This window comes from Gastrolobium bilobum, unplaced genomic scaffold, assembly GCF_033153095.1.
Source record: "Gastrolobium bilobum isolate Gb01-03AN ecotype WA unplaced genomic scaffold, APGP_CSIRO_Gbil_v1 utg21083, whole genome shotgun sequence".
In the NCBI taxonomy this organism is placed as follows: Eukaryota; Viridiplantae; Streptophyta; class Magnoliopsida; order Fabales; family Fabaceae; genus Gastrolobium; species Gastrolobium bilobum.
Window position 1 is genome coordinate 102294 of NW_026899431.1, and position 15350 is coordinate 117643.

The 15350-nt window shown below is 41.5% G+C and overlaps 1 protein-coding gene across 1 annotated transcript; it reads right to left on the reverse strand.

Annotated features, from left to right (window-relative positions):
* Window positions 1–1406: 1406 nt before the first annotated feature.
* Window positions 1407–2279, reverse strand: LOC133290417 (uncharacterized). Its single transcript, XM_061488498.1, has one exon. It carries the CDS (start codon window positions 2277–2279, stop codon window positions 1407–1409), a length of 873 nt encoding a protein of 290 aa, XP_061344482.1.
* Window positions 2280–15350: the final 13071 nt, after the last annotated feature.

The window sequence follows — 15350 nt, forward strand, 5'->3', positions numbered from 1 at the left end:
CATTGCTGTTGCGAGATGGCTGCAGGCATTGGAGAAGATCTTCCGGGTTATGCAGTGTACGGACCCGCAGAAGCTAATGTTCGCCACATGTAAGAACCCGCACCATTAATTAAGGAAATTAATTAAATAAATATGAGATTTAGGAAATAATTCCATCATTATAATTATGAGAAGGCTTAAATAATTATGGTAAGTGATTAAGATTGCTGAAAGTCTCTTTTCTGACGAAAAGTGCAGATACCGGTTCTGCTACTCAGTATAAATGCGTACCGATCAAGTATCTCAGAAAATTATGAAAAGTGAGTATATATTACTGGAATAGTATATATGTAACACCCTCTCTTGTATGCATCCAAGAGAGTTGTTTGCTAAATTGTATTAGAGTCGTAGCGGTAAAGAACTCAATTTTTAAAAACTTAATCCTAACGTTGCGACAAGATGAAAGCTTATCCAATTTATCGGATTTCATCACTACCCGAATTTCATTAAATGTTCTTATTTTCTAAGGATCTTAGTCCATCACTATTGTGGTATAAAAATTTAGCGGCATAACTAAGTTATCAACACAATACTTGCCACTAACTTGCGAAAAAGGAATTACATTGATGAATAGTACTTTTGTCTAAAGCTCAGGGTTTACATGGCACTTCTAATAAGGTTCCATCTATGCAGCGGAATTAAGGGCACAGTTAGGGATACCAGGATTCCAAGGTACTACTTCTATTTGACATGCTCCCAAAAAGTATTAAGCTTGTTCCTTTATTCTGTAGCTATTGTCTAAGATTCTCTAAGTCCAAAGTAACCAAGTCTATCCTTTTACAATGTACTTAACAAGATTAGGATACCAACCAAATTATGGACTATTTCCTTATCTCTTTGAGTTCCATGAAACATTCTTCACAAGTATCAGTCCACTCAAAAGGCATATTCTTCCGAGTGAGACGGGTAAGAGGTTGTACTAATTGCGAGAATTTCTGAGTGAATCTCCTTAAGGGTTTGTAAAGCTATTCTCTAATCGTGGAATATAACCCCTACAGATTTATGATACGATACAAGATCCTTCAGTAGAAGTACGAATTTTTTTTTTCAACTCATAAGGTAAAGGAGTTGGGGTGAGACCTAGTCCAATTGCAGTGTGCCATGCAATAAAGAACTTAATGTTCCAGAATCAAGATAACAGAAAAGGGATGACCATTCATAATTACATTACCTCGGATCAAGTTTGGATGTTTCTGAGCTTCATTTGCATCAAGAGTGAACACTCTAGTTTGGGTAGGGGGTCGATTAGGATTCTGGGGGCAATCAGAAACAAAGTGTCCCGACTGTCCACACCTGTAGCATAAGTTGTTCTCGCGCCGGAAGACTCCAGAATGATACTTTCCACACGTAGCACAAGCATTGGAACTCTATCGTCCGGTTGATGATTGACCAGGAGCATTATTCCTCTTGAAATTTCCAGTTCGAGCTTGCATCTGCGGACCAATGCCTTTGTTCATTCCGGTATTCCTTCTGAAGAAACGGTCGTCTTTGCTTCCTCCCGGTGGCTGTACTAGTTGCTCGAACAGATTCTTTGCTTCATTGATAATGCCTTCCGCTTGCCGACTCTGATTGATTAATTCTGGAAGTGTACGGTTTGCAGAAGTCAGGATGAGCTTACGGATCTCTGGATGTAGTCCGCTTTCAAATTTCTCAATCTGCCATTCCTCGTCATAGATGTTCCGATCAAAGTTGGCATATTCCATCAGCTGCCCGAATTTAGTAATGTATTCATTGACAGTCATGTTGTCCTGCCTTAGTGACAGCAGCTCAGTGTGCTTCATTCTTCTCATAGTCTTCGGAAAATACTTGTCTAGGAAGACTCGTATGAACACGGCCCAAGTCAGATCAACATTTTGAGCTCGCCGCAGAGCCCTCGCACCGGTCCACCAAGTCAAAGCTTCTCCTATCAGCTGGTATGAGGCGTAGTCGGTCTTCTGTTCCTCCGGACATCCCATTCGCTCGAATATGTGCTCGATCATCTGCAGCCATCTTGCTGCAGCCTCAGGGTCATCTCCACCTTCGAATGTAGGTGGTTGGAAGTTGCGGAAATCTTTCAACCTCCGTCGGGCAATTTCCTCAGCATTGTCGGGCATTTGGGGTTGGTTCGGGTTCTGTTGCCGATATTCTTGCCATTCTTGGCTCATGTTCTGGACAAACGTGGCCAACCCCCTAACCGTAGTAATGAGTTCATCAGGTGCATTGCTTGTTCTTCCCTGAGTGGAACCGCGGGTACCTGCCATGTTTCTATACTCACAATATCATGACATGAGCTGATCAGACTCACCGCAAGATATAGATGACAGTAATTCCAAGTAGGTACTCGTGTTCTAATCAGATAAGTTGGCAATACATCTGTTCCTATTGCTATATAATCTTAACTTTTTAGTACATCTATTGCAACTAACAGGGATAGTTCGATACTTATCAGTCACATATCTTAAACAAATAACATGATGCAACCAGTAGACAGTTTAACAGTTATATTCAAGCAGCAACAACACAGCAATCAGTAAATAATTCAACAGTCAATTTAGACAGTCATATTAAACATCAAAATGTTCAGTAGCGCAATTTTAACATATAGCAGTCGACAAATAATTCTCACAATCTAGTTGAAACAATATTATATCTCAAACAATTCAGCATGTAGTCATACAATAACCAATAAGCACTCAAACAGTCAATTGCACTTAATTGCAAACAGCAGACAAGTCAGCAAAAAAGTACAAACTGCAAACAATTCAACAGTCAAACAAACAAAAACCATGAATCAAAACTGCTCTGATACCAATTAGTGTAACACCCTCTCTTGTATGCATCCAAGAGAGTTGTTTGCTAAATTGTATTAGAGTCGCAGCGGTAAATAACTCAATTTTTAAAAACTTAATCCTAACGTTGCGACAAGATGAAAGCTTATCCAATTTAAAAGTTTCAGGTTTAATTCTTCATTAAAAACCTTAGAGTGAAATTAAATTCCTTATGAAATAGTGGTAATTTCAAGAATAAACTGCTTGCTGAAATTTCTAAACTTTTCAGAAAACCTTGCTGTCTTATAAAATCTGTATAAAATTGAGTTCAACAGCTTAAAAAAATATTTAATGCTATGGAGAAAGTAGACATCCGGGGCTTCGCGTACATATAAATTATAAGCGATTCGGAAGTGAATAGCCCCACGAAACAGAACTCGCAAGGTGCTCGCGAATTCAGTGTATTTTTCTAAAAACCTGCTGACTTGCAAAAATCATAATAAGTCGTGCTTACATAGTTTGAGCATAATTTGTAAATAATCTGAAAGTAAACATCTGGGGCTTTACGTGAATATAAATTATGCCTCATTCGGAGGTCTGTAGCCCCAGAACGACAACTTGCAAAGTGCTCGCAAAATCAGTTTTCTAAAAAAAACAGCACTTAAAATAAACGTTCAGAAGTTATTTCCGCAAAACGTTTTCAGAATTATCCAAGGTACTAACTGATTAGAAAGTCTCAAAACAGTAACTAAATCATGCGTAAAAAAAATCCAACCTCTCAAAATATTTATACAGTCATCCAACAGTCAAACAGTAACAGCAATTGTTCAAACAGCAGCACATAACAGCGAAATGTCCATATAATCATGTCTTCAAATGTTCTTCCGTCCTCCTGCCATTTTATAAAAATAGCAGCCCCAAAGGGGTGAGAAAAATCCCAGTAGTGTGATAACAAAGCCAAACGCAACAGTACTAACCAGATACAAAATTACAAAACAGTCGCATCATCAGTTCAGATCCATCAAATACTAATCATAATCAAAGTGCGTATATAACGCCAGAAGTGTACGTTCATAGCACTACAGTGCACGTATCACTAACAGAACAGTGGAGAATCCTGGTGGCTCCTCAGAAGGGCTCCAACTGTACCTAAGCGGACTGGAGCCAAGTGTCCTAGAACCCTGGTACCGGGGTATGCCTATATGATGCGTGCTCAAACGTATGCTTACTTTTCATAATTATTTTGAATTTAGAATCCAGCATGAAATTTATGCATGAATATTATGTAATGGTCCGCACACAAAGCAACAGTCTAAAATTATGGTATGAGTATGCATGACTAAGTAGTATTTCATATAACATATATCTCATGGATTTCCAATATCAGAATGTTGTATAACAATTATTTTTCAAAACAGAATGCGAATAACGCATACAGAATTTAGATTCAGCATAGTATATCCATGAACAGAATGCGGGTCATGTTGGAGGAGATGAGGGCTGGTCCTGCTGTTGGTCAGTTCCCTTCGCCACCACCTCCACCTCCACCTAGCCTTCAGGACGAGAGCCTGAGTCACGTTGAGGGTGCCACTCCTATTACTGGGGTGATGGAACCCTACTTGGAGCCCGTTGAGGACCGTGATGCTATTGATCGCCGGCTGAATGCTTTTCGCAAGTATAAGCCACCTTCTTTTGATAGGTCTTTGGATCCTATTGCTGCGGCGAGATGGCTTCAGGCGTTAGACAAGATCTTCCGGGTTATGCAGTGTACTGACCCGCAGAAGCTGAAGTTTGCAAACTTTTGGATGGCTATGCCTACTCCGACCTTTTTGGCTACTAAATTCCGCAGAGGACTTAGTGAGGTGATTGCAGAGCATATTGTTGGAGCTGCATCGAGAGATTTTGGTACACTGGTACAGCAGTGTAAGGACATCGAGGATGTATGTATTACGAGTAAGGCCAAGAGGGCAAAGATTGCTGAGACGAGAGGAACGAGTAGTGCCACTTCTTGGAAAGACAAGAAGTTTGCTGGAAAAGGAAAAGGAGAGCAGTTGGCTGCTAGGCAGACGCCTAGTCAATTCAAGAGTACTTCTTCGCAGCAAGGGGGTTTTGCTAGAACTCATTCCGCTCCTAGATGTTCGGGGTGCGGAAAGGAGCATGCAGGACGTTGTGCTACCGGTCAGTTGATTTGTTTTTGCTGTGGCCAGGAGGGTCACTACTCCAGAGATTGTCCGTCGTCGACGGCGACAGCTGCAGCGGTTAGGGCAGTTCCATTGCAGATGGTTCCTATGACGTATACAGTGGCACCTGATGTGTCACCTGCCACTAGGCGTGTGTATACAATGGATCGGCAGCTGTCGGACCGAGCTCCGAACCTAGTCAGAGGTACTGTTTCAATTGGTGGGAATATTGTTGATGTTTTGTTTGATTCCGGGGATACGCATTCTTGTATTACAACCCCGATTGCTGTGCGGCTTGAGTTGTCCATGTCTGTGCTTTCTCCACTGTTGCGGGTGACTACCGCCACCGGAGAAAAGTGTGTTCTACCACTGTTCATCGAGATGTCGTGTTTCAGTGGGATGATCGTGATTTTGGTAGATCTGATTGGATTACCGATGGCTAAATTTGGAAATCATCCTTGGCGTGGATGGATTGTCCAATAGTTGTGTGATGATTGATTGATTGTTGTGCCTAGCGAGTGGTGATGTCTCCATGTGATTCTGCAGCCAGTTCCTCGCCTTTTATTGCTACGGGCTAGGAGAGCCTTGTAAGCAGGGATATTGGTTAGGTCATGTTGGGAGGTTTGGTGAGTGGGACACAAGAGGATCTCACTAGCATTCCTATGGTGCAGGAATTCCTCGAGGTGCTTCCTGAGGAGATTCCTGAGTGTCTGCCACAGTGGGAGATATCGTTCTCCATTAAATTGTTGCCTGGTGTGGGGCCTTGTTATTAGCTCCATACCGAATGTCGCCACCAGAGGTGAAGTAGCGTTCTGAGGGTCTTTTGGCGAAAGACTTCATCCGACCGAGCGTGTCTCCATGGGAAGCACCGGTTATGTTGTTATTGAGGCAAGATGCCTTACGCCATTACTTAAGCGTGATGGTGCTCTGTTTGAGGATGTGAAATTCTCTTCAGGGAAACTAAGTGTGTAACACTTGGACTTGTGGCAAGGCCACGCGCGATCTTGCATATGTGAGGCAGTGCATGTACATGTAGCTTGGGGGTTGAGTGGTCTCCATGACTCTAGGTTCTTTTGTTAATTATAAATATGCTTCGTAAGTAGTTGGCATGTTAACATCATGGGTAGTGTAAAGCATGACATGAGTACGATAAACTGTGGTAATGCATCAATGTTATTTCACTTTTAATTGACTCTCGATTTTGCAGATGCCATGGAGATTGAGGTATACTATTGCATTGAGTTTTTGATTTATTATGATATTGGAATTGAAAATTTTGCAGCTGTACGTGAACTAAGGTACGTCACTATGTAAATTAGTATGTTAACTAAGATGTATTGGTTGAAATGAAAATGATCATGATTTCATACTGTGAAATGAATTTGAATTAATTTTGAGGATATTAATTAGAATTTGTAAGTCTTGTCGAGGTTAGAGTCATGGAATACGACCAAACTCACTCAAGTCTTGTGTGGATTAGAGTTTGTGGGGTTAGGTCACCCCTATTGAGGAAGTGATTGGTGATCCCAGAGAATCGAATGACGTTTTTGATGTCACTGTGAAACTTCGAGCTTTGACGGTGACCTCTTTGTTTGGGGGTACACTTCTCGATACGGAGACTGTGAGAGTCGAGAATGAGCTTTTGGAGAAAAATTAGGACGGTGTGTCTTTGAACGAAGTGGGACGTCGTTGTTTGTGTGTCCAGATGTTGTTATGCCAGAAGGTGAAGAATGAACACCAAAAATCGTTTAGTAAGCTTCGACCTCTCGAGGTACCGCAATGGAAGTGGGAAAGTATTTCCATGAACTTCGTTGTGGGATATGCCTAAGACTCTGGCTAGTTGTGACTCTTTTAGGGTCATTGCGGATAGATTTTCGAAGTCTGCCCACTTTCTTTGGTGAGTTTCTCTTCATAGCAGTTGGCCAAACCAGTTGTTCGCGAGATCGTGAGTCTTCACGGGGTGCCCGAGTGCATCATCAGTGATAAGGACCCGAAGTTCACCACTCGGTTCGGGGAGGTGCTGCAGAGAGCTTTTGGAACTCGGTTGCTACTGAGTACAGCTATCGCCCTCAGAATGTTGGAAAGACTGAGCGGATCATCCAGACCTTGGAGGACATGTCGAGGGCTTGCACCTTGGAGCAGGGCCCAGCATAGGATAGGTACCTGGCATCAGTTGAGTTTTTGTGCAACTGTGTTTTCCTTGCTAGCCTGGGCAGGGAACCCTACGAGGCACTGTTCGGTAGGAGGTGTAGAACTCCTACCTATTGGTCTGAGGTTGGAGATAAAGAGTTGTTGTCTTGGACCTTGTCCAATTTATCACCAGTCGATTCAGATGATCAGAGGAAAGCTGAAGCAGGCGTCGGTGTTGTTAAGCATCGTCCACTGGAGTTCAGCAAGGGTGAGCACGTATTTGTGAGACTTTCACTGTCACCGGTGTTGTTCGGGCACTCGGAGTGAGGAAACTGAGCCCGCGATTCATTGGGCCATACCTGTTACGTAGTAGAGTATAACCTGTTGCCTATCGGTTTGCCTTGTCTCCGAACTTGACCAACACCCACGACATGTTTTACGTGTCTCAACTTCGTAAGTTTGTAGCGGATCCTTCGCACACTGTACAACCGGATGTTGTGGAGGTTCGGTAGAACTTGAAAACTCCCGTCGGACCACTCAAGTTTCTCGATCGTGGTGAGAAGCAGCTGAGGAGCGAGATCATTTCGATGGTCAGAGTATGATGAACAGGAAGAATTTCTGAAGGGTAATTCTGGGAGCGAGAGGACGAGCTTCTCCGGCAGTATCCTGCGCTTCGAGACAGGTATGTTTTCTGATTTTGAGGGCAAAATCCTAAAAAGGTGGGGTGAATGTAAGAACCTGCATCGTTAATTAAGGAAATTAATTAAATAAATATGAGAATTAGGAAAAAATTCCATAATTGACCCTAATAATTATGAGAAGGTTTAAATAATTATGGTAAGTGATTAAGATTGCTGAAAGTCGTTTTTTTGTCGAAAAGAGCAGATACTGGTTCTGCTACTCGGTATAAATGCGTGCCGATCAAATATCCCAAAAAATTATGAAAAGTGAGTATATATTACTGGAATAATATATAGGACTGTGATTTCAAGTTTCAAGTCAAAATAATGAGAATTGGTGCCAGAACTGATACTGGCTATTGAAAAGCGCGTACCGGAAGGGTGCTGCGAAAAATAAAATAAAAATATGACAAATCTTAGTAAAATGAGTAGGTTCAGATTCCAAAGTTTGGGATTAAAATGATAAGCGTAACTATTAGTTCTAATACTATGTGATTAACTTTATACCGGCTATAAATACCCACTTACACACAACCCTAGGCTGATCCGCCAGCCTTTATGCATGAGTTTTGTGTGTGCTGAGCAGCCACCACTATTTCATGGCTCCTCTTCACCATTTGGAGGGCAAGTTGTCACCTTTCCTTCTACTCTCTTCATCAAAACCTCTTGTGAGTGTGTGAGCTATCATTGTGAGTGGGTAGAGTACACCATTGCTGAGTTTTGGTTGTTGTCTTGTGGGTGTGAGGGGGATGAGTGTTTGAGTTTGGGTTGTGGGGGTCATCTTCTTGGCTTGTGGAGCTTCAAGAAGCTTTCTTTGTGAAGAAAGGACCAAGCTTGGTTGGCATTTTCGTTTCCCTTGCTAGTCAGATTGTAGGAGCTGAAGTGAGAGCTCCAATAGCACCTTCTTGCTCTGTTTTAAGCTTGGGTAAGTGTTACCACCTTTGATCATGTGTTTTAACGGGTAAAAGTGGAGTCTTGCCATGTTTAATGAGTTAAACATGTAACCAACTGATATATGAACTTAAAAGAGGATAAAAATGCATGCTTTAACGTTGGAAAGGGTTAAAAACCCAACCTTGGGAGTGATATCTCGCAAAATGCAGAAACTGTATTTTGACGCAAAATATTCGGATATTGATATCCGGATATTGGGTTCTGTGATATTCGGATATTGGGTTCTGTGATATCCGGATATTGATATCCGGATATGGGGTCTTGTGATATCCGGATATTGATATCCAGATATGGGGTTCTGTGATATCCGGATATGCCCCCGACACATATCCGGATATTCTGGGTTTTCGAAGAACATTAGCTTACTGTTCATACATAACTGATCTATGGGCTTGTGGACCCTAGATTGATGAAGTTGAACTTCTGTAATGATTAAGTAAGTCAGAATCAAGGGATTAAGGGCTTGTGGCTTAGTGAGAAGCCTTAAGACGTAAAACGTAAAAGAGAAATGTTGTCTTCATGTTTATGCTTATGAGCTATGTTTATTGATATGATTGCTGGTCCAAATCAGATTGTGATTCTGCTGTGTTTGGACTTTGAGCATTGGTTGGACTCTTGGCTTGGATTGTTAGCTTGCAAGGTAAGCTTTCGTGTCCTCGGTTTAGCCATTGTTGGTTCCACCATTTCCCATGGGGGATGGTTGTATGCATGATGTGTTTTCATGTACTGTTTTATAGAAATGCTAATGAGCTGTTAAGTGCAATTGCTTATGATATGCATATGGTGTTACACCTACAGGAGGCCAAGAGATGGTCCTGTGGGTGGGTGCAACAATGGCTAGTACCGTGTGGGTTTAGATGGATTCCTACACTTCTCTGAACAGTAGAATAGTTATAACACACATGACATGATTATATGCTGCATTGCACTATTTTGAGAACTTATACTGTTAAACTTCCTTTTGAACTTATATTGCACATGTAAGTGAGCTTGGGGTGGAAGATCCTTGAGGACCCCTTGTCTTACTGAGATTTCTTGTTTAGAGATCTCACCCCACGTTTGGGGACGCTTATTTTAGGTTCAGGTAATTTGGGGCCTGATGCCTCTAGCGGCAGGAGGCCGGAGCTTAGTTGATTTATATGTTGTTATGCTGATTATATTGGATGCTGGATTATGTCTGCTGCTATTCTGTGATTAGCTATGTTTATGTTGATGTTGTTGAGACTGCTGTTGGGCGTTGTTGCCTCATTTAGTGAGTATAGGGATTGTCCATGCCACATTGACTTGACCTTATGCTTTTAGTTTCGAGTTTTAAGTATTAATGTATCAGGATATCGTCCGGACTACGTGTTGTAGATGTGTGACTTAGATACTCACTTATTTATCTATGAGGTATTTCAGTTAGTTGTCTTTTACAATTTACATACAGGCGATGTTTTTATGAAAACGATTAAGTAATCAACTTGGCTAAGTATAATGACGTCATAATTGAAAACAAAAAGATATTCCGCATTTTTAAATTAAGTGTGGCTTAATACGATGACATGTTAACAAACCGGGTTAACACGGGGTGTTACACTACATACATGCTGGAGGGCGACGCACACGAGTGGTGGATGAGCACCTCTCAGGCATATGAGATGCAGGGTCATGTTATGACGTGGCTGTTCTTTGAGGACTGCTTTTTGGGCAGATACTTTCCTATGATGCGCAGGAGAGGAAGCAGGGGGATTGATAGATTGGTGCAGGGCTCGATGTCTGTTGACGAGTACCTGGCCAAGTTTAACAAGCTTGTGAAGTTCGCCCACTTTTGGCTGGTTGTGCCCACTCCGATCTTTTTGGCTGCTAAGTTCCGCAGGGGACTTAGAGAGGTGATTGCAGAGCATATTGCTGGAGCTGCATCGCGAAATTTTGGTACACTGGTACAGCAGTGTAAGGACATTGAGGATGTATGCATTACGAGTAAGGCCGGCCAAGAGGGCCAAGGTTGCTGAGACGAAGGGAACTGGTAGTTCCACTTCCTGGAAGGACAGGAAGTTTGCTGGCCAGGGCAAAGGAAGGCAGTTGGTGGCTAGGCAAGCGCCAAATCAGTTCAAGAGGACTACAACTCAGGGGAGTACAGCGAGACCTCCTACACCCATAGGCACGGGTGTTGGGAAGGTCCATCTGGGGCCGTGTGCTACCGACCAGATTATATGTTTTCAGTGTGGGAAGGAGGGCCACTATGCTAGAGATTGTCCGTCGTCGACGGTGAGAGCTGCAGGGGTTCGGGCAGTTCCATTACAGATGGTTCCCTTTCCACCTACAACGGCACCTGTTGTGCCACCTGCCACAGGGCGAGTTTACACTTTGGATCGGCAGCAGTCGAACCGAGCTCCGAACCTTGTCAGAGGTACTATTTCCATTGGTGGATCTTCGATTGATGTATTGTTTGACTCTGGGGCTACGCATTCCTTCATTGTTACCCCGATTGCTGTGGGGCTTGAGTTGCCCATGTCTGTGCTTTCTCCACCGTTGCGGGTGACCACCGCCATCGGAGAAATGTGTGATACCTCCACTGTTCATCGTGATGTGGCGTTTCAGTGGGATGGTCGTGAGTTCTCGACAGATCTTATAGGGTTCCCGATGGCCAATTTGGAGATTATTCTGGGCATGGATTGGTTGTCCAGAAATTGTGCATTGATTGATTGCTGTGCCAAGCGAGTTGTGATGTCTCCGGTGATGCCACAACCAGTTCCTCGCCTTTTATTTCATTACTGCAGGCTAGGAGAGCCTTGAGAGCAGGGGCTTTTAGTTATGTCATGTTGGGAGGTTTGGTGAGTGGGTCATAGGAGGATATCGCCGGCATTGCTGTGGTGATGGAATTCCTCGAGGTATTTCCCGAGGACATTCCCGAGTTTCCGCCGCAGAGGAAGATAGAGTTCTCCATTGACTTATTTCCTGGTGTGGGGCCCTTTTCATTGGGTCCATATCGGATGTCGCCACCAGAGTTGGAGGAGCTGAAGAAACACATTGAGGACCTTTCAGGGAAAGGCTTCATTCGACCAAGTGTGTCTCCATGGGGAGCACCGGTCATCTTCGTGAAGAAGAAAGATGGGACTATGCGATTGTGCACCGATTACAGGCAGCTGAACAAGGTGACGATCAAGAACAAGTATCCCCTTCCACATATTGATGATCTATTGGATCAACTGAAGGGCGCTTGTGTGTACTCGAAGATTAATCTCCGGTCCAGATACCATCAGATTCGGGTGAAGCCGGAGGACGTCTCGAAGACCGCGTTTCGTTCGAGATACGGTCACTATGAGTATTTGGTGATTCCTTTTGGACTCACAAATGCACCCGCAGTGTTCATGGATTACATGAACAGGATTTTCCAGCCGTACCTGGACCAGTTTGTGATCGTCTTCATTGACGACATATTGATTTACTCCAAGACAGAGGAGGAGCATGCTGAGCACTTGAGGATTGTGTTGCAAGTGCTGAAGGAGAAAAAGCTTTATGCTAAGCCTTCGAAGTGCGAGTTCTGGCTCAAGTCTGTGAAGTTTCTTGGGCATGTCATTTCTGTAGAAGGAGTTGCAGTGGATCCGAACAAGATTGAGGCCGTTCTTGATTGGGAGAGGCCTAAGACGGTAACTGAAGTGAGGAGTTTTCTGGGTTTGGCAGGTTACTACCGGAGGTTCATCCAGAGATTCTCCATGTTGGTTCTGCCAATGACTCGCTTTACCTGGAATGAGACTTAAGATGTTAGAGTTGAATGGTTCTGAAGTCCATTTTGAGTGGCTGCCTGATGGAAAACTGACTCTCAACCTTCCATGGATCGAAGAGGCTGGTGGAGTTTCTGATGTGGCCATTATCTTCTAGATTTGTTTTCTTTTCTCATGGTTCTCTTGTATACTGCGTGATTTGTTTTTTTTTTTTTTTTTTTAAAGAAACTATTTCCTTTTGCTATTGCATCACTTTTCTTTTTACATCAATAAAGCGTACATTTGTTGCTTACATAATGGAGCGATTTATAGTGTAGTTTGTGGCATTCCATGTTCCTTGGGCATTCCATGTTCCTTTTATGTTGATGCGGTGTTTCCTCGCGTAAACTAGCAAATCATGTTGTTCTCTTTGGTATCAAAAATTGTTTTTCTGATGCATCTTTGTTGATGGACTCTAGTTTATAAGATTCACCAAGCTTAATGGCAATGTTACTAATATTTGCAGATCAGTTAATAACGGGACTCTAGTCAATTTTTTTACACTAACAATTAATAAAGTTAAAACTATGGTTTCATATCGCCATTATTTCCATTGATAGCCCTATTTAATAATAATAATTGATTCCAGTGTACCGAAGATTCAAGACAAGTAACCCGGAAAAAGACAGTTGCATCTTTAATTGCCAATTTTCGTGTTGATAAGTTGTACGTGTTACGCTGAAATCTCAGATATAAAGGACACACAAGTTAGAAAGAATTGAGGAAACGTTAGCTTCGTTAATTATCTTGGGCAACACCTGTGACCCAAATGGCTCTATGAATATTCAATCGTATTTTAGCGTGCACAACGTGACGTGTATGTGCTTGTCCCTTCAATCTTGCCAGGTCGAGTCATCCGCAAAGCGTTGAGAACAAAATATATATATATATATATATGAAATCAATAGGATCAGTTATTCTATGTATCATTTTTTCTATCTATCTTTGCCTACCATTCTCTTAACTAACATTTATCTTTCTCTCATTGGAGGATGCAGAAATAATGGTAAGTAGAATAACCTATCCCAAAATCAATTGAAAATTTAAAGTACCAAAAAATTATCTGTTTCTTTGGTCGGTATTAATTCTAAGGGTGTATGCACTACAACGTTCCCGTAATAAATTATTATTTTTCAATTTCTGTATTTGAAAATAGAAATAGATAAAAAAATCTTATTTGTCAAAATTGATTTATTTTTTTAATCTCGGAATGAATTCCGGACACAAAATGAGAAACATTGTCTCTCTTTCCACCACTACCACTGTCACTCGTTGGCGCTGTTGCCATACTACCAGTGTCGTCACCATCACCACCTCCACTCATCACCACCGCCACCGCCACCACCACCACAACTATTATCATCATCACCACCACCTCCATCCCCACTGGAGGTGTTAACAGGCTAAGCCGGGCTGAACTTTGGTCATAAAAGGCTAAGCTTGTGTTTGTTTAGATGTATCTGGCCTAGCGTATCACTTGTTATGAATATAATTATCGGTCTGACCTGCTTTATTTACAAAAAATAAAAGATTGATTTAGCCTTGTTAGTCTGCTTAAAAAAATAAGACAAAAAAAATTTATCCAAATAAAATATATGATCCACAACACTAATAATTCCACAAAATTCATAAATTCAATGTATATTCAAACAACAGAATATAGAACAGAATCATTCAAAAAGTCTGTTTAACCAAAAAAATAGGCAAAATAGGTTGAGGAGAAAAAAAGGGTTATTATGAATAATACAAAAAATACAAAAATAAAATAAAAATAGTATACGCCTAAGAGACTTTAAGACCAAGCTTTTGAATTGGAGTTTGAGACCTTTTTATTAATATACAAGTTCAAACGTGGTTCAAACAACTTATTTTATACATGTAAGCTCATGCCTTCACGAGGCGAGCCAAAGGCCCCTGATTCGTTTAGCACCCCTAATCACCACCACTGCCACAATCATTACAGCCACTATCGTCACCAACCACCACCACCATCGCCGCAGCCACTGCTATCACCACCATCATCGCTGCCACTATCACGCCACCACCATCGTCAACAGTACCACCGCCACCGCCACCGACCACACTATCATAATTATTGTTGCAGCCACTGCTTTCATCACCATCGCTATGCCACCGCTACTACCATGACTATCATCACTACACCACCGTCACACTATCATGGCCACGACCACTACATCATATGGAAAGGAAAATGATGATTCAAATTTTTTTTATGTTTAATAAGAATTATTTTTTATTATATTATTTGATATGTTATCAAAAGCAATTTTTATTAATGGAATAAAAATAAAACATGTTATTAAACTTTTTTTTTTCTGAAAAATTGTTTCAAGACATAACAATAATGCAAATAAAATGATTCTCATCCGCACCCGATTATTAGTCGACTCAAATCTAATGTTAACTAACGAACTGATTCAATTTAATATTATATATAATTGGCGGCAAAAATCTTGGACGGAGCAACTTTTTGCTCGGAATTGACGGGTATTTGAGTCCAACGCTGAAGGATAACAATTTTTTTATTTTAAGTGTGTATCATTTTAAAGGACAAAAAATCTTAAGTGAGAGAAAAAAATAAATCATGGATGAGAAAGTGGGAAGAATTTTTTTTAAAATGTGGGTCTCACATCCTTGTGAGAGTGAAATAATATAAAGTGTGTCATTTAAAATGACAAACCTTTTTTTTCATTTTTTTCCCCTTCTGAAACATGAAATACTCTACTTATATTGGGCCAACGGATAAAATCTTTTGGGATAAATTTTCGTGGGACTATTACTTATTTAATACTTTTGATCCTGGGACTTTTTACTTAATGGAAAAACCAGTGTCCATCTGAGAAAACAAAATGC

Bases quoted from the DNA above. Each gene is read 5' to 3' on its own strand.
- LOC133290417 (XM_061488498.1), bottom strand. From the start codon at position 2,279: ATGGCAGGTACCCGCGGTTCCACTCAGGGAAGAACAAGCAATGCACCT.